The following is a 23467-nucleotide window of genomic DNA, read 5'->3' on the forward strand; positions in this document are numbered from 1 at the left end:
CGCCAACACTTGTCGTTTGTTGATTTGTTGATGATAGCCATTCTGACAGGTGTGAGATGGTACCGCATTGTTGTTTTGATTTGCATCTCTCAGATAATTAGTGACGTAGAGCATGTTTTCATGTGTCTCTTGACCTTCCTTCTGTCTTCTTTTGAAAAGCTTCTATTTAGGTCTGTTGCCCATTTTTTTATTGGGTCATTTATCTTCCTTTTATTAAGTTGTATAAGCTGCCTATTAAGTTGTAGATGTTGGAGATCAAACCTTTATCAGTGATGCCATTTGCAAATATGTTCTCCCATGCAGTAGGCCTTCTTGTTGTTTTGTTGATGGTTTCTTTTGCTGTGAAAAAGCTTTTTATTTTGATGTAGTCCCATTTGTTAATTTTCTCTTTAGCTTCCATTGCCCTAGGGGCAGTGTCAGTGAAGAATTTCTTTTGGCATATGTCTGAGATTTTGCTGCCTGTGGATTGCTCTAGTATTTTTATGGTTTCCCGTCTTATGTTTAAGTCCTGTATCCATTTTGAGTTTATTTTTGTGTATGGCGTAAGTTGGTGATCAAGCTTCATTTTTTTGCATGTATCTGTCCAATTTTCCCAACACCATTTATTGAAGAGACTGTCTTGACTCCATTGTATGTTCATGCCTCCTTTGTCAAATATTAATTGAGCATAGTGGTTTGGGTCAATATCTGGATTCTCTATTCTGTTCCACTGATCTATATGTCTGTTCTTGTGCCAGTACCTAGGCTGTTTTGAGAACAGTGGCTTTGTAATACAGCTTGAAATCTGGTATTGAGATCCCTCCTACTTTATTCTTCTTTCTCAGGATTGCTGTGGCTATTCGGGGTCTTTTTTTATTCCAGATGAATTTTTGGAGAGTTCTTTCAAGGTCTGTGAAATATGCCATTGGTATTTTAATGGGGAGTGCATTGAATCTATAGATTGCTTTGGGTAGTATGGACATTTTAATGATGTTGATTCTACCAATCCATGAACATGGTATGATCTTCCATCTGTTTACGTCTTCATCTATCTCTTTTTTCAGTGTCCTATAGTTTTCCGTGTATAGGTCTTTTACCTCCTTAGTTAAGTTTATTCCTAGGTATCTTAACTTTTTTGGTGCAATGGTAAATGGAATTGCCTTTTTAGTCTCTCTGTCTGTAAGTTCACTATTGGTGTATAGAAAGGCCATAGATTTCTTGGCGTTAATTTTGTATCCTGCTACATTGCCAAATTCATTTATTAAGTCTATTAGTTTTTTGACGGAGTCTTTCGGATTTTTTATGTACAATATCATGTCGTCTGCAAATAAAGACAGCTTTACTTGTTCTTTTCCAATTTGGATGCCTTTTATTTCTTCTTCTTGTCTAATTGCAATGGCTAATACTTCCAGTACTCTGTCAAACAGGAGTGGTGAGAGTAGGCATCCCTGTCTTGTTCCTGTTCTTAGGGGAAATGGTTTTAGTTTTTGTCCATTGAGTATGATGTTTGCTGTGGGTTTATCATATATAGCTTTTATTATGTTGAGGTATGAGCCTTCTATTCCCACCTTGTTGAGAGTTTTTATCAAGAAAGGGTGTTGGATTTTGTCAAATGCTTTTTCTGCATCAATTGATATGACTATGTGATTTTTATCTCTCAATTTGTTTATGTGATGTATCACATTTATTGATTTGCGGATATTGTACCATCCTTGCATTCCTGGGATAAATCCTACTTTGTCATGGTGTATGATCTTTCTGATGTACTGCTGGAGCTGATTTGCTAGAATTTTGTTGAGGATTTTGGCATCTATGTTCATGAGGGATATTGGTCTGTAATTCTCTTTCATTGTGTTGTCTTTATCTGGTTTTGGTATTAGGGTGATGCTGGCTTCATAGAAGGAGCTTGGAAGTGTTCCTTCCTCTTGAATTTTTTGGAATAGTCTGAGGAGGATAGGTTTTAGTTCTTCCTTGAATGTTTGGTAAAACTCTCCTGTGAAGCCATCAGGCCCCGGGCTTTTGTTTGCCGGAAGCTTTTTGATGACTGCTTCAATTTCGTCCATAGTTATTGGCCTATTGAGCTCTTTAGATTCTTCTTGATTGATTTTTGGAAGGTTATATTTTTCTAGGAATATGTCCATTTCCTCCAGGTTGTCCAGTTTGTTGGAATAGAGTTGTTCGTAGTATTTTGTAACAATCCTTTGTATCTCAGCGGGGTCTGTTGTTATTTCACCTCTTTCATTTCTGATTTTGTTTATTTGGGTCCTCTCTCTTTGCTTCTTGGTGAGCCTGGCTAGAGGTCCATCAATCTTGTTTATCCTTTCAAAGAACCAGCTCTTGGTTTTGTTGATCTTTTGTATTGTTTCTTTGGTCTCTATGTCATTTATCTCCGCTCTGATCTTTGTTATTTCCTTCCTTCTGGTTACACTGGGCTTTTCTTGCTGCTCTTTTTCTAGCTCTTTGAGTTGTAGGGTTAAGTAATTTATTACCATTGTTTCTTGTTTTTTGCAATAGGCTTGTAGAGCTATGAACTTCCCTCTCAAGACTGCTTTCGCTGTGTCCCATAGATTTTGGATTGTTGTGTTTTCATTGTCATTTGTTGCCATGATGTTTTTTATTTCTTCCTTGATCTCTCTGGTGACCCAGTCATGGTTTAATAGCATGCTGTTTAGTCTCCATGTGTTTGATTTCTTTGGATTGTATTTATTGTAGTTGATTTCCAGTTTTATGCCACTGTGATCTGAGAAGACGCTTGATATAATTTCTATCTTCTTGAATTTGAAGAGACTTTGCCTGTGACCCAGCATATGGTCTATCTTTGAAAATGACCCATGTGCACTTGAGAAGAATGTATATTCTGTGGCTTTGGGGTGAAATGTTCTAAAGATGTCAATTAATTCCATCTGGTCTAGTGATTCATTTAGGATTGCTGTTTCTTTGCTGATTTTTTGTTTAGAGGATTTGTCCAGTGGTGATAGTGGGGTATTAAAGTCTCCTACTATGATTGTATTGCTATTAATCTCTCCCTTGAAATCTTCCAGGAGTTTTTTTATGTATTTGGGTGCTCCTATATTGGGAGCGTATATGTTTACCAGAATTATTTCTTCTTGTTGGATTTCTCCCTTTAGTATTATGAAGTGGCCTTCTTTATCTCTTGTTATGGCATTTACTTTGAGGTCTATTTTGTCAGATATAAGTATTGCTACCCCAGCTTTTTTTTAATTTCCATTTGCCTGAAAGATATTTTTCCATCCCTTCACTTTCAATCTGTGTGAGTCTCCTGTTCTGAGGTAGGTCTCTTGTAGACAGCATATATATGGGTCATGTTTTTTTATCCATTCAGCTACTCGATATCTTTTGATTGGAGCATTTAGTCCATTTACATTTAAAGATATTACTGAAAGGTATTTATTTGTGGTCATATCTATTTTTGTGTCTATATTCCTTCTTACCTGTTTATTTCTTCTTTTTACAGTATTCCCTTTAGCAATTCTTGCATTGCTGGTTTGGTGGTGATAAACTCCTTGAGCCTCTTTTTATCTGCAAAGCTCCTGATTTCCCCTTCAATTTTGATTGATAGTCTTGCTGGATATAGTATTCTTGGATTCAGTCCTTTGCTTTGCAACACTTTGTATACCTCCTTCCATTCACTTCTAGCTTGTTGTGTTTCTGTTGAGTAATCATTTGACAATCTGATGGGTGTTCCTTTGTAGGTAACTCTCTGTCTCTCTCTTGCCGCCTTTAAGATTCTCTCTTTATCATTTATATTTGCCATTGAAATTATGACATGTCTTGGTGTGGGTCTTTTGGGGTTGATCCTGCTTGGGACTCTCTGTACTTGCGTAACTTTTATCTTTCCCATATCCGGGAAGTTTTCTGTCATTATTTCTTCAAATAAATTTTCTAATCCCTGCTGCTCTTCTTGTCCTTCTGGCAGCCCTATTATACACATGTTACTTCGTTTCATGTTGTCCCGAAGCTCCCTTAGGCTTTCCTCCTGCTTTTTAATTTTTTTCTCCAATTGCTGTTCAGATTGAGCTTGTTTCTGTACCTGATCTTCTAACTCACTAATTCGGTCCTCTGCTTCTTGTAGTCTACTGTTGAAACTTTCCATGGTGTTTTTGATTGTAGCTATATCACTTTTCATTTCTTCCTGATTCTTGCATAAGTTGTTTATTTTCTCATCCATCCGATGTATAAATTCCACGACCATTACTCTAAACTCTTTTTTGGTCATGTTGCAAGCTTCAGTTTCACTGATTTCCTTTCTTGGCGACTCCACATTTTCTTTCCTCTGTGAGTTATTTCGTTTCCCCATTCTGGCTATCACCAGAAAGCTCAAGCTTCTGTTTGCATGGACCTGGGCCGTGTGCTGTGGGGACTTCGTTCCACCCGAGTTTCACTGAAGTGCTCTGACACTAGGACGTGTGGCTGCCTTTGGTTGGTGGGAACCAGACTTGCCCAGGGCCAGTGTCCCCAGTGTTCCGTGTGGTCTCGTGTGCACACTTAGAATCAGGGGCCCTGTCTGCACCACACTGTTGGTATGTGCCGAAAATGAGATCCTTAGCATGTGCTAGGAGTCAGAGTTTCCCTGTGTCTGCACCAAGACTAGAGTGTCAGAGTCTCTGTTGCCTTGTGCGGTTTCTCGTTGAGACTCAGGGTCCCTGTGTGTGCATGCACCAACAATTGGGGTCGCTGGCTCTTAGTGTGAATGTGCTGTGAGTCAGGGATCCCAGGCAGCTGTGTCCGGCGTGCCAAATTCCCTGAAGTGGAGCTGCGACCTGTGTGTGCTCTCTCTACTGAGCCAAACCGGCTAGGGCGCACACTCTTAATTTCCTGAAGGTGAGCTGGCTCCGTGCACTCTACCAGAGTCCCGGAAGGGGGGCGGAGTCCGTCCTGCGCACCAAATTCCCCAAAGGGAAAGCCCCTCTGTGCAAGCACTAAGATTCCCCGAAGGGAGAGCTGTGACCCGCAAGCCAAATTCCCCCAAATTCTCCGAAGGGGAGCCCTCTGTGCGCACTGACAGATTTCCCCAACAGGGAGCTGATTATGGCACGCGCGTGCGCGCGCCAAATTCCCTGAGGGGGAGCAAGTCCCTGCGCAAAGCTCTGCAGCTTGGGCGAGAGGCAGATCTATCAGTTAAAATGGCGCTGTCTGCGCGCCTGCGGGGAGGGGGTAGGCTCTTTGACTCACGGAATTCTGCCGGGAAGTCTGGATTCTTGTTGTTTGTTGGTCTGAAGCTGTGGTAGCAGTTCTCTGTCCCCAGTGGCTGCAGGGTCCTGGTTTGTGTCAGAAGCCAGGATCTGAGTCTCAGGCAGCTCTGTTTCTCAAGAGGGCGTGGTCTCCGCGTCCGCAACAGCCTCGGAGATGTGTCCGCTTTGTGCGCGGGGCTCCGCAGTCTAGGACTGCCTGGTTAGGCAGCCCCTTGGAAGACGTGCAGAATCTAACTGACCCTAGCTCATACACACACACACCACACACGTCTACACTCTCCTCTATGGGTTCCTCACTCACACTCTCTCTCTCCCTACCTTCCTGCCGGTCGCCATCTTTAATCCCTCTGCTTGGTGATATCTTAAAGTAGGTGCCACCAGACAGACTCCTGGGTTTGAATTCTGGGTCTTGGGACCTATGACTTTGGGAAGGTCAACTTCTCTAAATATGATTTTATTTATAAAATGCATTAGACTTTAATTGCTGCATAACAAATTACCATAAACTCAGTGACTTACGCAGCAATGAAAGTAACAACAACAATAAAAACTCATCTAAGTATAAGTGTACAGTATATTGTGTTAATTTTAAGGTGTTTATAGTATTACCAGTTGAATAAATCACAACATGTACAGACATGGGAAATTAAGATCTATAAAGTTCTAGTGTTTTGCAGCAGGGTAGACCCTGGCATCATAAGACAACATAAAATCAGAAATAGGTTTCAAAATTGTTTGTAAACATATGTATTCTTTCATCAACTTGTCTTACTGCAATTATTTATCTTAACGGGTTTCAAATTTTCTTAATAGTTACAATAGGCAAAACACAGACTCTAAAATCTAAACTCCTAAAAATGCCAGCAAAGGAAAATCAGTGAATGAAGTAAAACAAAAAAAAAGTGAATTACAAAAAGCAAAGACTATGCTGTGATGTAATCAACTGACTTCCTTTCCCCCATAATCAGCATCGTCTTACTTTCTATTATAATAAAAAAGATAAGAAAATATCCCATATTTTAAAGTTCAGAGAAAAAAAATTAAGCAATCCCTGCACCATCCTCATAAACATAAACAATTCTATAATAAATGTATTCTTTGTGTTTGCTACTGCATGAAATGTGAAATTTGGCTGCTGGTCCAGAGGCTGTATGGCCTGGCTTCTTTAGTCCCACCGTAGGTGATATTATTGAGAAAAAATCATGACATTTCTTTCAAAAGTACCCTGTCCATGTCTGCGATAAGGTATCATAATGCTATAAAATATTAACTGAAAAAGAGTCACAGGCCTAAAGAACAATAAAGAGCCTTTAGGGCTCTTCCTGCTGGAGGAGCTTCCACCTCACAGAGAGATCAACTTCCTCATCGAAGTCCTGCAGCTCCTGCTCCTTGGAGAGCTCCAGGAAGACCTGCCGTGGAGGAAAAGACAGAGAGAGGGTGTCACACTGCCTCCTGGAGCTCCGAGTGCGTGCAAAGGGTATGCATATATTGCACCTTTATATTCCATGCGTGATTCAGACATCTCTAAAACGGACCCACCTGCTCCAGGGTGGACTGTGACAGGCTGTACTCCTCCAGGTCGAAGCTCTGTTTAACTGCACAAGGATGGATGGATGGGCATTAGGAGGTCATATATTTTGGATCCTGAAAGTTGTACCAAAGTCATGTATAAAAAGTACCCAGAGGCCAAGAGGAGGAGGCATCACTCACCCCGGGAAGCTGTGGTCAGAGGCTAAAGATGGGAGGGGAGAGGGTCTCATCAAAGAACCCTCAAAAGCACCCACAAGAGAAAGGGAGTCAGGCCCTGCTGTCATAGGACAGCTCTAACGATCAAATCAAGCTTTGCTTCCATATTAGCTCTTCTCTCCTCTCCTTATACTCGACCTAGGGAGGCCTAAACCATCAGCCTATGAGTAGAGGTGAATAGTGTAAGAAGAGAGACAAAACTGACCATCTCACCTCCCTAGCTTCAAGTCTTCAAATCTGAAGGAAGAAGGGGACCTTGGAGGCTCTAATTTCGCTGCAACTTGCATTAGCCCAAAGCAATCTGATTATATGTAAGAATGAGTCTATGTGGCAAGGTAAAGAAATAATAATGGGGCAGGCCTTTTGCATCCATGCTACTTGGCCTAGCTCCATAATTTCAATACATGCATTGCTGCTGAGAATGTAACTATGGCTACCTTAACATTTGGAGAGAAAAACACTAGCTTAGGACATTTTGATATCTTGTACTTTGTGTAATCTTCACATAACAGGATAGGAAACTGATAAAAATATTGTTTTATCCCCTAAATCAGGACTTCCATTTCAGCAAACTAAGCACATCAGAAGGCATTTGAGGAGGGAGGGGGCATTTTTGAAAGCAGAAACACAGGAAGGCTCTTAAGAAAAAGCTCCATTGTATTCCAGGGAGGCAGCCTTCCTGAAACATCTCTCTCCCTGCTTCTAATTAATTATAAAGTCCTTCCTGTTGATCAGACCCCATTGTGGGAATCCTTCCGACCAGAATGATGCAAAATTGGTCATAAGGCCAAAATGGTCACTGCGGTAAATTGATCCATAGACCACAGAGTTTAGGGACTGGCAGAATCAGAAGGTGAAAAGAAACCTTGTCTGGGGCCATCCTAAGCTTAACTCAAGGGGAAAGATCTTTTAAAGAACTAGGATGCCTGAGGGTGCTAATGACAGATGACAGTAAAAAAAAAAAGAAAGAAAAGAAAGAAAGAAAAGAAAAGAAAGACAAGTCAGGAAGGGAAGGTGTTCAGCTTTGAATGTATCTGTTTCCCAGAGTCCTTTTAAGAAAATATATTTTTTATTGATTTCAGATAGAAAGGGAGAGGAGAGAGAGAGACAGAAACATCAATGAGAGAAAATCATTGATTGGCTCCTGCACGCCCCCTCCTGGGGTTCAAGCCCACAACCTGGGCATGTGCTCTTGACTGGAATCAAACCTGGGACCCTTCAGTCCTAGGCTCCATCCACTGAGCCAAACCCGTTAGGGTTGTTTCCCAGGCTCTTACCTCTAAATACTTGCTCTTACCGATCTCTAATTTGAAGAAAGCCTGCGATAAAGGTCTCACATCCTCAACAGGCAACTTATAGACCATCAGGGAGGAGTACCTGGAAGGAAAAGAGTGAGGCTGAACTCAGGGCTTTAAGAGGACAACCCCTGACGAGTGAACATCCAAAAAGGAGCAACAATCTGACAGGAGTGAAGTGGTATCTCACTGTGGCTTTGATGTGCGTTTCTCTAAAGAACCAACCAACCAAAGAAAGCAAGCTGAAACAGACTCAGATACAGAGAACATTTTGCCAGTTGCCAGGTGTTTTTTTGGGGGGGAGGGGAAGGGGAGGTTGGGAGGCTGGGTGGAAAAGGTAAAAGGATTAAGAACTACAAATGGGCAGTTAGAAAATAGTCCCGGGGGTGTAAAGTACAGCATAGGAAAGATAATCAATAATCCTATCTAATAATAGAGTAACATGTAAATTACCATCACTCCACTACGCCCACGATTGGGCGGCGGGAGGCTGGGGGGCGGGACTGGGGGTGGCCTATCTGGCCATTAAGAGGCACAGATCCGCTGCCACTGAGGGGGGCTACCCTGCTGTTGAGAGGCGCAGGGGGCGGGACTCCTGCCCCCTTGTGCCTCTCAATGGCCAGACCCGCGGCCGCTGAGGGGGCCTGCTGTGGACACCCAGCTGCGCCTCTCAATGGCAGGGTAGCCAGGTGTCCGCGGCAGCCCCCCTCAGCGGCCGTTGAGAGGCGCAGGGGGCGGGAGTCCCGCCCCTTGTGCCTCTCAACAGCAGGGTAGCCCCCCTCAGCGGCTGGGGACCATCAAAAGTGGGGGAGCTGGGTGCCTGTCTGCTCCGGCACCAGGCCTTTCAGAAGACTCTGCCAAGCCAGAGGCTTCTGAAAGGCCTGGTGCACCAGCGGACAGGCACCCAGCTCCACCGCAAAAAGCGAAAGCGTGTAGGGGACCCTACACGTGCATGATTCAATCATGTACTGGGCCTCTAGTATTGTAATAACTATGGATGGTGCCAGGTGGATACTGGAAATATCAGGGGGATCACTTAGTAAAGTATATGACTCTCTAACCACTATGCTGTATACCTGAAACTACTACAGAATAACACTGAACGTAAGCAGTAATTGAAAAAAATACAACCATGACATAGGTAAAAAGTAAGTGAAAGGGAGCTACAATGGCACCAATAACTTGTCTGCAGGTACACATCTGTACAGCGCTGGAAACAGCCACAGTGTGAACGCTCTTCGAACAACAGGAAGTCAATGTACGAAGCAGAACCATTTCAAGGCTCTTAAGAAGAGGCCCCTTTGGGAGACAAAGGGCAGGAATCCGACCTTGCGCACTCCTCTGGAAGGGCAGAGCCGATTCCTTATCATCCTTCTTCTCTCCTAGTGAGAATCCTATTTAACTAAAGAAGATGAGGCTCACCTCCCGGCCCCACCAAAAGTTATATGGCATGGTCTAACCAGTGGTCGGCAAACTCATTAGTCAACAGAGCCAAATATCAACAGTACAACGATTGGAATTTCTTTTGAGAGCCAAATGTTTTAAACTGAAACTTCTTCTAACGCCCCTTCTTCAAAATAGACTCGCCCAGGCCGTGGTATTTTGTGGAAGAGCCACACTCAAGGGGCCAAAGAGCTGCATGTGGCTTGCGAGCCGCAGTTTGCCGACTACGGGTCTAACCTACCTGAGCCTCCTGGGCCATTCTTACTTGATAGTGTTCCTGGTAATAAAAACACTAAGGGACACCGTTCAGCGAGGCTGACTGCTGCCCGGCACTGGGTGTTATACAGCTGGTCTCCTTGAATGGGGGTGGCTTCACCCTCTAAAAGGACAACTGAAATGAACTAGGTACAGGTACCGGTTAGTACCTGCACCTTCCCTTAGAATCAGTTTCCCAATGAGCACTTTGTTCTCTTGTTCCCCTCCTGTAGTAGCCCTTGGGTTTGGGACTTTCAATAGGAATTTTTCACAATGACCACAAAGTTAAAAAAAAAAAAAAAAAGAATGAGAAGATAGAAAATAAAACGGAGACCAAAGTGAAACAGACCATCGCCGGGGTTAACCTTTCCTGCCGAGCAGCCTGGGGGAAAAGCCTCAGGATTTCGATGTGAAGGGGCTCCAAATGGGCGAGGGTCTTCACCTTCATCTCCAGCAGGTAATCCTCTCCACTCAGAAAATCTTACATTTTATGCATGGCCATCATACCCGGTTGTCTGAGAAGATTTTTCTAGAAAATGGCTCTGCTTGCCACTGCTTTTTACTACCTTAATCATGGTGTGGTGTTTTCTTCATTTAGATTTTGGTAGCGCATTGATTAAAGCAGCAAACTTGCTCTTGTATTAGACATCATTTTCCATTGCATTGAAATGAACTTATAAATTAGGGGCCCAAGAGTCGAGAAAAAGACACATGAAATAAAATACATTTCAAAATTATACATATGAAATTTATTTTATATTTTCCACCAACTTGGTCATTGGATCTATTACATTTATCAACTTTCTGAGATGAAGTGGCAGCTGTCCATAAAAGATCAATTACAATACAAGCATCTTTAGCAAAGATTTAAAAATACAATGAACATCGAACTCTGTTAGTTTATAAAAATAAAAAAGTATAATACATTCCTAATAGCAAGTTTTCAGTTTTCCAGACTATGTCTGTATGACTGATAGTGTTACCATAGGAAATGTTATCAAATATGTTCATATCAGATTTTATGACCAATGAATGATGTTTTCATATTTTTAGCCATAAAATATGTATTAAAATATTTTTTAAAAAATATAATACTTTTTGACATGCTCACTTAAATTATCATTAAAATATCACCTTTATAAAGTGTCACACTTGCTGAAGGGTAAATATATGGATTTCTCTGTTTAGGTTAGCAAAAAAAGGATTTTAAGTTTTTGATAAAAATATTAATAAAATTTGTATATCATAATCAGAAATGTAAATTTATTTATTCAGCATTAGACAGAGAAATGGGATCAGGGTGACCTGCAGACACACGTAGGCTGGGACCGGGAGGTGGGCTCAGTCGGGTGCCTCTGTCCCTGTTGTCACTGCATTTGCCAGTGCTCACTCCTCCTCGCCACCACACCAAACACCATGTCAGTGTTCACCATATAGGTTCTAGATACAAGCATTGAGGCTATTAAAATAAATGTCTTCAAAAACAACCACAGGCTTGAATGGAAACAGAAAGTACTTGGGGCTTCAAGGCTCTTCCTGTGGGAGGAGCTTCAGCTTCATGGAGGGTTGCAGTTCATCATCAAAATTCTCCAGCTCCTGCTCCTTGGAGAGCTCCAGGAAGACCTAAAAGGCGATGAGAAGTAGAGAGACAGGGATGTCATACTGTTTCCTGCAGCTCCAAGAGAGTGAAATGCAAAGGTACATATTGTACAGTTAAATTCCATGGATGATGTAAGATCACTAAAACTGACCCACCTGCTCCAGGGTGGACTGTGACAGGCTGTAGTCCTCCAGGTCGAAGCTCTGTTTAACTGCACAAGGATGGATGGATGTTAGGGGTTTATATGTTTTTATATCCAGATGGCCTTAGAAGTCATCACAGAATTCAAATATAATTTAAAAAAAATATTAAATGAAAAGGTGAAGACAAGAACCGTTAGGATGGTTTAAGGAGAGCCTTCAGCTAAAAGAACAGCAATGCATTCACATAGGCTTGTGGAAAGGTGCTATGTTGCACAGATTCTGAGATGTCTACTTAAGGGAGGAAATGGTGCTGAGAAGGCCTCCCTTCCTGCAGGTGAGCTGGGGGTTTTGCACATCCAGCGCAGGAAGAGGTGGAAGGCAGACACATTTGGAAAAGGGTTGCATCAGAAGATTATAGAGAAAGATGCCTGTGGTTTTCTCAGAAGCAGGTAATCCTCATGGACCTCTTTCTGTCCATGCAGCTTGCTTGACCCAAACCAAGTAGAAAACCTTCTCCTTGACCAAAATGGACTGGGAAAGGTATTTAGAACCCCAATAAGAGCCCAGCAGGCTGGATATATACCACCAACAGTACCGGGTTGGAAATATAGCACCAAAGATACTAGGCTAGTACTGGCCACAGTGTCAGTCTGAGGATGCTCAGAATGCTGGGGTGTTCAGCTCAGAGAATAGAAAGAAGAGGTATCACTGTGACCATGGATGCTATTAACAAGAGGAAAAAGAGTCTTCTAGAACCAGGAGACTCGAATCTCTTCCTCAGGGAAGGTGACAAGCAAGCGAAGATATCACTGGGCAGTGACAATGAAAGAATATGGATGGAGAGGGAGGTCCAGCTAGCACAGAGCAGAGTCACAGAGTTAATGGGCTCAGATGGCAAGGTGATGAGCCTGGTGATGACAGATGCAGTGTGGTCAGTTTTATAGCACAACAGACACAAGATCATCTTAGTGACGAGACAAGAGGTAAGTTTCTTAATATAGAGTCCAAGGCAAAACAATAATATGCAAGTCCACACAAAATTTAGTTTTAAACATGTAAGCACCAGTATTCCAAAAGACAATATTCTTCTTTTTTATTGACAGTATTGTTCTTAAATGCATCTATGATTGAGTTTTACTTACTTATAATATATACACAAAAAGATATGGAAAGAAAACCAGAAGAGTAAAAATCAGTCCCATTTCCCCCACCCCCACAAACGCACACAGAATGCCTGTACTTCCTTGATATTGTGCTCCTAAAATTCAATTTGAAATTTTAACTTTTGAATTTAACACATTATAACACAGTTCATGTTTTCCATGGAGATGGATTATTTTGTGACTTGAAATTATCTGCTTTCAGGCTCTTATTTCAAAGCCTATCACTCTTACCCCTCTCTAATTTGAAGAAAGCTTGTGCTAAAGGTCGCACATCTTCCACCGGCAACTTGTAGACCATGAGAGACGAGTACCTGGGAGGCAAAGAGGAGAGAGAGATGCTGATACCACCCGTGATGGACGTGAACTGACTCAGACATCTCTCTGGCCTTTATTTCTGTAAGTGTGGTTTGGGGTAGGCGAAATGCAGAGGGTGCATCATACTAATAAAAAAGAGGCAGTTCACAAGGAAAACCGGGGATCGGAGTCAGACAGATAGTGCCCTTGGCCCCTCAGATGGAGATGAGAAGGTACAATGCAAAGTAAATTTCCAGATTTACCAAAGTCACCTTCCACCTCACTTTTTTTTTTTTTTTTTTTTTGGTTAATCCTCACTAGAGGATGTTTTTTCCATTGATTTTTAGAGAGAGTGGATGGGAAGGGGAGAGACACACAGAGAGAAACATCAATGTGAGAGAGACATATTGATTGGTTGCCTCCTGCAAGGGTCCCAACCAGGGCTAGGGATGGAGCCTGCAGCCTGCAACTGAAATGTGTGCTCTTGACTGGGATCGAACACGGGCTGGTGCTCTATCCACTGAGTCAAACTGGCTAGGGCCCACCTCACTTTCTAGGTCAACACTTACTCCTCGGCTTCGTCCTCCAACCGGGCCCTGACACCATGCAGTTTCTTCAAGCTTCCAGCTCAGGCAGAAATCTAAGTCTATTCTCCAGAGCATTTCTACCTTGCCTACCTTCCCCTTTCTACTCAAACTGCTTTCCTAACACAGGAGACCATAACTGAGTCTCTGATTAGGAAACCAGAAATCTCCAGGAATTCAAGCTCCAAATAATGTCCAGCCACCATTTTGAAAATAATTTGTTTCTCAGATAAATTAGTCTTTCCATCATTTGAAAACCAGAAAGATTCAGATTTCATTTCCTAAAGATGCTATTTCACATATTTATGGAGCAACGTTTCTCATCCATTTTGCTCATTCCCTGCACCCCTATGACATATTTCTATTTAGTCCTGGGCTGCACGATGAGTTATAACATTGACTTTATATTTATACTCCACTGTAGAAATATATTTTCTGGCCTTGTCATTATGACTTGTTTCTCTTAACTACTGTCCCCAAACTCCTAAATTACCTGTCTTCTGCAGTTGAATTGCAGTTGTTTAAAAAAATGACCCTAATGTTAATCTTTGTATTTTTTTAGTGTATTACTTTTATGAGGATTGTTCCATGACCAGACTCTATATAAAATTGGAAATATTAATAGATTCGAAATGAAACAGTTTTATATCCCATTTTTGCCACTTATTAGCTGTCATGTGACCTAACCAATTTACCAGTTTTCATGGATTAAGGTCCTTGTAAAGGCCAGAGTCTTATAATGCATTTGTGCAATCATCTCCTTTTTCACTGGAACAGCAGAGTCTACATTAGAAAGTCTCTGTGAAAATTAAGTAAGATAACCCAAGAACAGGACAATACCTGGCAAGTAGTAGGACCATAACATGTAACATCAGCTCTTACCTAGTTGACTTTTTGCAGTGTGCAACAAATAATTTCTTTCTTTAGGGTTTCCTTTGGGCTAAATGTGGACTTGAATGACCACAGCTCTATGAACATGACAAGGAAAAACTGACATCTGATAGCAGATCAAAGCCAGCCACCATCCTTACCTTTCCTGCCGAGCAGCCTGGGGGAAAAGCCTCAGGATTTCGCTGTGGAGGGGCTCCACGTGGGCGAGGGTCTTCACCTTCATCTCCAGCAGGTAATTCTTGCCAAATTTGCTCTTCAGGTGCTGGATGGAACCAATACATCTGGAGGAAGGGGGAGGAGGAGGAGGCAATGCTTGAGACTTGGGATTTGCTGCTAGCGCTATCTCAGAACTTCACCATCAGGCCCTGGCCAGGTGGTCCCAGGAAATGACCTCTCTGCCCACCGACAAACTGCCAGCCATGCACCTGGTGGTCAAGTGTGGGCTTGGGCGGACACCCACCTCAACCTCCCGGCCACCATGATGGCCACACGGTCACACAGGGCCTCTGCCTCGGCCATGTAATGGGTGGTCAGGAGGGCGCCCCCCTCGGAGTTGTTAAAGCTGGCCCGGATCACCTGCCTGAATGGAAAGAAAAGATATATGGGAAACATACACAACAACATCCAGAACCCTGACCTCTGCCCCACCTGTGAATCCTAACGAGAATTACCATTCTCACGAGAAGTGTGGGACACGGGGTGAGTGTGTCTTATTGTGTCACACAGATACACCATAGCTACTTAAATAGCAATTACAATACAGTAGGTCCTTGGGTTACGTTGGAGATTTTATCTGGTAGTCGGAACCCACCTACCTATGTCACTTACATGGAGCACATACACAGCAGTAGTGAAGTGAAACAGTAAAACTAATTTAACCGTTTGCACTCGCATGCTTTTTTCTCGATTCCTTTATTCTACTCGGGATTTAATTTTTTAAATACCCCAGATTTTACAAAGCGCGGCAGTAGAATAAAAAACTGGAGTTTCTTTTCACACAAACTTATTTATTTGGATTTTTTTATATTTCAAATTATTGATAATTCAATACAATTCGACATACGAGCTGCTACCGATGCTAACCGTGTCGAGTCACACTCGACATCCGAGTGCAAAAGGTTAAAAGGAAGATAATTCCTGACCTTTACTTGTGGTAAATACAGTAAATAATAAAAAACATAAAGCACATATGTACATACGTTGAAATGATGGAACTTTTTTTTTATATAAATAAACTAGAGGCCCAATTCACGAAGATTCGTGCAAGAATGGGCCTTCCTTTCCCTGGCTGCCGGCAGAGTGTTTGATCCAGCCTGGAGCTGCCTTTTTGCTCCGGCCCGGAGCCGCCTTTCCACCTTACCATGCTGCCCAGGGGCCCGGAGCAGATCAGGTGGTGTAGAATGCCTGCGTCATCACCCCGCCCCGCCCCTAGGCGCCTGGTATGCAAATTAACCCACCATTTTGTTGGGTTAATTTGCATACTCACTCCTGATTGGCTGGTGGGCATCAGGAAGGTGTGGTCAATTTGCATATTACTCTTTTATTAGTGTAGACTAGGGGCCCGGTGCACAAAATTCGTACACTGGGGGTGGGGGGTCCCCTCAGCCCAACCAGCCCCCTCTCACATACTGGGAGCCTTCAGGGGATGTCCTACTGATGGCTTAGGCCTGCTCCCCATGGGCCTAAGCCGCAGTCTGGCCTCCCTTTGTGGGAGGCAACCGGGCTGATCAGGGGAAGGCACCAGTCCCATCACCCCACTGCTGCAGCCACTGCCAGTCATCACAGCCACCAAGGTGTTTTCATCAACACAGACTCTAGTCCCTTCACCAAAAAAAAAATGACAACTTTCTTTAGGCATTTTCAAGATGTGTCTTTCATAGGATATGCAATTCTTTATTTATTTTTTTTATCCTCACCTGAGGGTATGTTTCCATTGACTTTTAGAGAATGTGGAAGAGAAAGGGAAAGACAGAGAGAAACATCAAAGTGAGAGGAACACTTTGATTGGTTGCCTCCTGCATGAGCCCTGATCTGGGCCCCAGCCAGGGAGGAGCCTGCAACCTAGGTACATGCCCTTGATCAGAATCGAACCCAGACCCTGCTGTGGGCAGGCCGAGGCATTATCCACTGAGTCAAACCGGCTAGGGCAGGATATGACATTTCTTAGCCCTCCAGCAGTGGACCTTTGTTTTTTTCCTCAGGAGTGAGGTGGAAAAACCCTAGATCACCTTTTTGGATTCTTATTACCCAAGTTACTAAGAATAATACCAGTGGCATACAGGGAGCTTAGCCAATGTGCAGTCAGAAAGGTGTTTCCTCTGTAGTTCACACCAATCGCGGGCTGGGGCCTGCCCAGGCCTAAAGCCTATGGCCAAAGTTTTAGGCCTGGGCAGGGGCCCCCCAGCTCCCTCTGATGCACCGGCTTCGTTCCTGCCCAGGGCTGCCCAGGCCAAAAGCCTCTGGCAGAGGCTTTCGGCCTTAGGCAGGGGATCCCAGGCTCCCTGTGATCGCAGGCTCGGCTCCCTGCCCACTGCCCAGGACAAAAACCTCCAGCGGAAGCTTTCAGCCTTGGGCAGGAGCTGACCCCCGGCTGCCCGGTTCCCTGCGATTGATCGCAGGCTCCACTCCTGCCCACTGCTCAGGCCTTGGGCAGCAGCAGACCCCTGGCTGCCTGGCTCCCTGCAATCGATCGCAGGCTCTGCTCCTGCCCACTGCCCAGGGCGAAAGCTTCTGGCAGAGGCTTTCAGCCTTGGTCAGGAGCGGAACCCCGGCTGCCCTGGCTCCCTGGCTCCCTGCGATGGATCGCAGGCTCCGCTCCTGCCCACTGCCCAGGCCGAAAGCCTCCTGTGGAGGCTTTCGGCCTTGGGCAGGAGCGGATCCCCAGCTGCCCGGCTCCCTGGCTCCTTGCAATCGTTCCTGCCCCCTCGTTCTGATTGCAGGCTTGGCCCTGCCCAGGAGCCCCCTGGCTCAGGCCCTTCCCAGGCTGCTCTTGGCCCAGGTGGCCTTACCTCACAGTGACCTAGGTGCTAGGATGTTCCTGGGACACAGGCACTGGGCGCCTATGTATGCAAATTAACCACCATCTCTTTTGGGTTAATTTGCATACTCACTCTGATTGGCTATGGGTGTAACGAAGGTATGGTCAATTTACATGTTTGTCTATTATTAGGTAAGATGGGAGGTGGTGACTTAACCACAAAATTACGTATGTGGAATGCGATTTAACCCGAGGGCTGCCAATACTCACAGTGAGTATGTTTGGGCCCTGACCATGATTATTTTTCCTTTAATGAGAAACAGGAAGATGTTTTTGCAAAGTATTGGCTATATGAACAATATTCAGGGTTGTTTTTATTTTGTATTAAGAGACAGTGTACGGGAGGTGTGGCCGCCTTGCTTTCTGTAGAGGCATGCAGTTGGTGGCCGCAGCCTTTGGGCTGGGATGAACTGAGCTCTCCAGGAGGCGGGGGAAATAGGGGAGCTGAGCTGGAGCTACAGCCGCTACAGGGGTGGCAGTTGGACCATTGTTGCTGCAGGATTGGCAGTCTGTTGTGTGTGTGTGTGTGTGTGTGTGTGTTTTAAATATGTTTTTCTTGATTTCAGAGAGGAAGGGAGAGGGATAGAGATAGAAACATCAATGATGAGAGAGAATCATTGATTGGCTGCCTCCTGCATGCCCCACACCAGGGATCGAGCCTGTTATCCAGGCATGTGCCCCGCACTGGGAATCTAACCGTAACCTCCTAGTTCATAGGTAGACATACAACCACTGAGCTATGCAGGCAGGGCCAGGCCATTGCGTTTTGCAAGCTACAAAGCATGTGGAGCCTCAAGTCAAATAACACTTTGAAAGTCTACCGAAATCTGCCTTCAGTGGTGGCTATTACACGGGGGTTTGAACCCAACATAACAAAATGGGAAGCCAAATTCACGTAGGGGTAAGCCCTACTGTCAATAAAGGAAAAATAAGAGAGGCTCATTGATGAATTATGCTTTTCAATCCCCCAGATTATCCCTTCAATGATGCTGAAGGTTCACTAGAAGGCCAAGTTAAAAATATGAACATATATGATGAAAAAGTTCTTATTAGTTATGTCTACAAGAACAGCTTTTTATAATAAAATGTCCCAAAGATACACATTTTAAAAATGATTTCGCACAAACTAAGTTTCCTATTTAAATTTGAGGATTTAAAATCAGATTGTAGAATATTTAGAGATGAATGCTTAATAATTATGGATAAATACATACTATTTGAATAGAACTATTGTTCATTACTCATTTAGCAAAGAATTGGGTACTTACTTCAAGGAAAAGGGAGCATGAACTTCTCTGCTCTCACAGAACCCCAATCTAATGGAGACTGAAAAACTGGTAATAGAATGTGATAAATATTATGATGGAATTAGTGATAGTGAACTCGTCTCTTTGGGTACAGAGAGCTGGCTGCAGCTGCTCAGAACTGTGAATTTAAAAGTGAGTAGCCATGCCCAACCGGCATGGCTCAGTGGTTGAGGGTTGACCTCATGTACTTTAATGGATGTACTTTTACCAGCTCCACTGTGAACTAGGACATATGGTTGGTTTGGGGGCTCCATCCCCAGTGTGGGGTGTGCAGGAGGCAGTAGATCAGTGATTCTCGCTCCTTGTTTTTGTTTGTATCTCTCTCTCTCTCTCCTTTCCTCTCTAAAATCAATATAAATATTTTAAAAAAAAAAGTAAGTAGCCACAACTTTGACCTAAGAAACTGATGTAAGTTTGTATATGTCCCCGACAGAATTCAGATTTCACACGTTAGAAACTTGATGAAAAGGGAAAAACAAAACCAAACAGCTTAAGGGACAATGTTCACAGGAGTTAAACACTTCACGGATTCCCTGCCAGGCGTCCACGCTGGCCCCGACCGGGCGCGCCCCTCACCACATCTGCTGCTGCCCCGCGGGGTCCATGCCCGTGGACGGCTCGTCCAGCAGCAACACCGATGGGCTTCCCAGGATGCTCAGCGCGAAGCACAGCTGGAAGGAGAGGAAGGGCGCATCTGGCAGGGATCTGGGCTCCATGGGCCTCCTGGGGTAACCCCAGCCCCGCCCCTACCTTTCTCTTGATTCCCTCTGATAAGGCCTTCACGGGGCGCTTCAGCTCCTCCTGCAGCTTGAGCGCGTCCACCAACCTGAAGCAAACACAGTGGGGCTCCAGGCCTCTGACAACCAGGACACTTGGTGGGAGAGCGAGCCACGCGGGAGCAGGGTGGGGACAGAGCTCGGAGATGGGGTTCTGAAATAGACGCTGGGCCACGTTACAATGGCCTGGTTTGACACCCCCGTGCCCCCCAACATTAGTTTTTCCTTTGAAAAGATTTGAAGTGCATTTTATGACATGCAAATAGCTGTCCTATGATAGTTTACACTTAAATTTTAGTATTTTTTATTAATTTGCCAATACATACTTTTTTCTTTCCATATTTAAGATGAGAAAATGAAATAACATGTTAAAATCAGGAAAACCAGTTTCTGATGGCAAATCTCCCCATTGTGATCTGGGTCAGTGCTGAGTCTCCTGGGAAGTCTTGAGTTTCCTGTGGAGGCTGTCAGTCCACCTGACTTCCTGGACCTCTCAGGTAGCAACAGGTGTGTGCTCCCAGTAACCCTGCCCCCACCTTCCCCCGCCGTACCGTGTGATGGTGACTGTGGCATCTGCTTTCCTCAGCCCTTTCACCGCAGCGAACACGTCCAGGTGCTCCCTCACTGTCAGGTTGGGCCACAGCCCATTCTCCTGAGGACAGTACCCCAGGAACCCCAGAGGGTCCCCTTCGCTGCTGCCTTCTAGTAGCACCTGCAGAGAAAACTTCACTCTCAGACCCTGTGGCCTGCATTGCTCCTGAGTTCCCATGACATCTTTCTCCTTATAAACCAAGAAACCTAGAGAAAGTCTCCGGTCTCATTGAGTCGAATCACCTGCAACCATTTTGGTTGGAGGAAGGTTGTCAGAGTGTAAATACATGGCAACAAACACATACTCAGGGCAAGTGACCTTAGATGGGCCCATCGGAGAAAGCCTGCCTGCTGAGGGACCATTGCAGCAGAAGGGTGACAGGGCGCCTGCCCTGGAAAGGGCCAGGAGTTTGGAGTAGAGCAAAGCCCTGTGGAGGGATGATGCTCAATGTGCTCTCAGACCCCAGGCAAAAGCAGGGGACCTGGAGCCGAGGGGTCCAGGCGAGAAGAGAGAGATGTGACAGGAGGGATGTGGGAATTGGCTCCTGACCAGCAAGGAGAGCAGTGGGAGGTCGCTGAAAGTGTTTAAGCAGGACAATGGCATTTTATAAAGATCACTCTGGCTGATCTGATTCAAGCTGATTTCATGTCACCCAAATGGTTGCTGGCTTTATTCACTTCATTCGTCATTCAGATCTCACGTAACCTTTAGAAATACTTCATTCCAAGATCTCAATGAATGGTTACCTATTTTTTTGCCCATGCTTAAGGAGAAATAAAATATTGATTTTATTTCAAGGTGGTGCTCTCATCTGAACTAAGCACTCCCTGAGCCGCCAACATCACCCAGAGGCACCGTTCACCAACACCTGCTCTCACCTCAGCGTCAGAGTGACTGTGAATATGTTTCCTCCTTCCTCTTTCCTGAGACACCTGCCAATCACGGTCTTGGTGGTCTTCCCTGGGTGGGCGTGACCACCAGCCCCTTTCCCATGGTGGAGTTGCACAGACCTCTGCCTTAGGATTCTGTTCTCCACTCCCCTCACCTCCCACATACTTTTCAAAGGAGTTCTGAAGGTCACCTATCTCCTGCCATAGAATTTTACTTTTCACTGTAACTCATGTTTTCTTTGATAAATTCAGCTCTTTTTATTTGCTTGGCCTTCTATGCAGTTGAATCGCATGGATAATTCTGTCAACATCATATCTCTATTGCTCAACTTGGAGCCATTCCTTGAAAACACTTCCCCCTAGTTAGTGTATTTCTATAAAAATATGTGTTATAGTAACTGACCACTTTTTAAAGACAATGATCACTAAATATTGTTGTGTTTTTTAAAACATTTTAATTCATATTAGGAGGACAGTGCTCATTGAAAGTTCAAATCCAGGTGTTTTATGGTAGTATAAACAGAATTTGTATGAATTCTGACTTTGGACATTCCCAGATATTGCCTTTACAGGCATGAATAATTATTCCCTTTCAGTGATTAGTTTTGTTGTGATAATTTGATAATTTGTAATGTGTATTCAGCCACATTAATCACTTCATTCATCTAATGAATAAGTGAGATTTGGCTGTGTATAATACATTGACATCTTATAAAATTTATTTCGAGCACCACTAGGTAACGTATTTCCACGTGATTCACCTACCTGTCCAGCAGTTGGTTTGGTGTCTCCAGTTATCACTTTAATGGATGTACTTTTACCAGCTCCATTGTGTCCTAGTAATCCTAAAATCTCACCTGGAAAAAAATAAAGGTCACATTTAATACAAATTGATTTTGATAATAAAACTAAGAAAAAAACATAGTCTGAAGTCTCACTGTGTGACAAGTATTCTATATGATTTGTAGGTAGTGTCTCATGTAATTGTCATATCCTCCCTCCCAGAGGCTCTCATAAGCCTTTCTTACATATTTCTGAACAAAAGCTCTTAGGGATGAGGTTAGCTGCCCAAAGTCACACTGATGGGAAGTGACAAAGTCACTCTTGGAAGCTAGGTGTATCAGACCACACATGTCACACATGTCCTGTGATCCTAAGAACTGTGCAATAATGTCACAAAATGAAGTCATGTACCATCTGCCGGTCAAGGCTTCAGAACATGCTGGCACATTCTTTTTGTTTTCTTGTGAATAATAATGAACGTTAGGAAATTAATCATGTTCATTACAGAGAAAAGCACATTTTGGGGGTTTCAATGGTTTTATTTCAACAGGGTGCTTATGGTTTCCATGTGGATGTGACTAAGCCCCTATCCATGGGCATGAGTTAGTTAATTTCTCTAGGAATGAGCCATGTAAAAGGAGCTGTCAAGGTCACCCCGCTGATGGGTCTGTGTGGGAACCAAGAGGTGGTCACAGAATGATTCTCATCAAGAACCACAGAGCTCGAAGGAGGGCTCCGAGCCAACAGTGGGAGAGTCTCCCTGTCCAACCTTTTCTGACACAGAAAGAGACATTTCTTGTGGCGATTTTCTTCTTCTTCTTGGAAAAGCAGTGTTTTCTCTTCACTGTGTACTCCTTGCGTAGACAGCTGGCAATAATGGCTGGTTTCTGTAAGTGACAGGTATATCACGTCAGACCTTCAGACTCTCCATTGACCTTCAACAAGCTGTATCCTCCCACTGGGCTGGCCCCTGACTGCACAAGCCATGCCTCCAGGAAGACTTTCTACTAGACGACACCATTCTCCTCTATGGGCCATTCTCCTCTCTTAGCACTTACGTTTCCCTCTCCTACAAGGGCACTCACACCGGAACTCATTATTTAATGCAGCCAGCCCATCTCTCAGAACACAAGCAGAGACTTGGAGAAGCAATCACCAAATCACCCTCAAAGGACAAACAACACACTGTGGACTTGACTTTGCCCTGCATTTTGTACAGTCTACTTTCTCCAAGAAGCAGTGATTGGGGTCACTTTGCTCAGTTTCTAAAATTCACAAATTCTTTCTTGGCTTCAGAAATTTCAATTTCACTCCATTTAAAAATTTATTTTCTATGAAAGACAAAGTGAGTTAAAATGACTTTTTAATCTGTGCTCATTTAGATGTAAAAATTATGACTACCTTCTAAAATAAAGTTATGATCCTCATTTGTATGAATTAGAGAAATGCAAAATCATTTGAGAATTAGACGCTTCC

At 43.9% G+C, this 23467-nt stretch overlaps 1 protein-coding gene across 1 annotated transcript in view; it reads right to left on the reverse strand.

The window, feature by feature from the left end:
- Positions 1-6405: 6405 nt before the first annotated feature.
- LOC114227989 (ABC-type organic anion transporter ABCA8-like) overlaps positions 6406-23467 on the reverse strand; it is a 56421-nt gene continuing 39359 nt past the window's right edge. The window contains exons 28-37 of the mRNA XM_054709442.1: positions 22761-22878; positions 21974-22065; positions 20278-20438; positions 19701-19776; positions 19527-19621; positions 15067-15186; positions 14747-14887; positions 13069-13148; positions 6732-6787; positions 6406-6601 (exon numbers count right to left, since the gene is read on the reverse strand). Coding sequence (XP_054565417.1) covers positions 6503-6601; positions 6732-6787; positions 13069-13148; positions 14747-14887; positions 15067-15186; positions 19527-19621; positions 19701-19776; positions 20278-20438; positions 21974-22065; positions 22761-22878 — 1038 coding nt within the window. The 3' untranslated portion in view covers positions 6406-6502. The remainder of the gene's footprint in view (positions 6602-6731; positions 6788-13068; positions 13149-14746; positions 14888-15066; positions 15187-19526; positions 19622-19700; positions 19777-20277; positions 20439-21973; positions 22066-22760; positions 22879-23467) is intronic.

Source organism: Eptesicus fuscus, chromosome 20 (genome assembly GCF_027574615.1).
Source record: "Eptesicus fuscus isolate TK198812 chromosome 20, DD_ASM_mEF_20220401, whole genome shotgun sequence".
Lineage (NCBI taxonomy): Eukaryota > Metazoa > Chordata > Mammalia > Chiroptera > Vespertilionidae > Eptesicus > Eptesicus fuscus.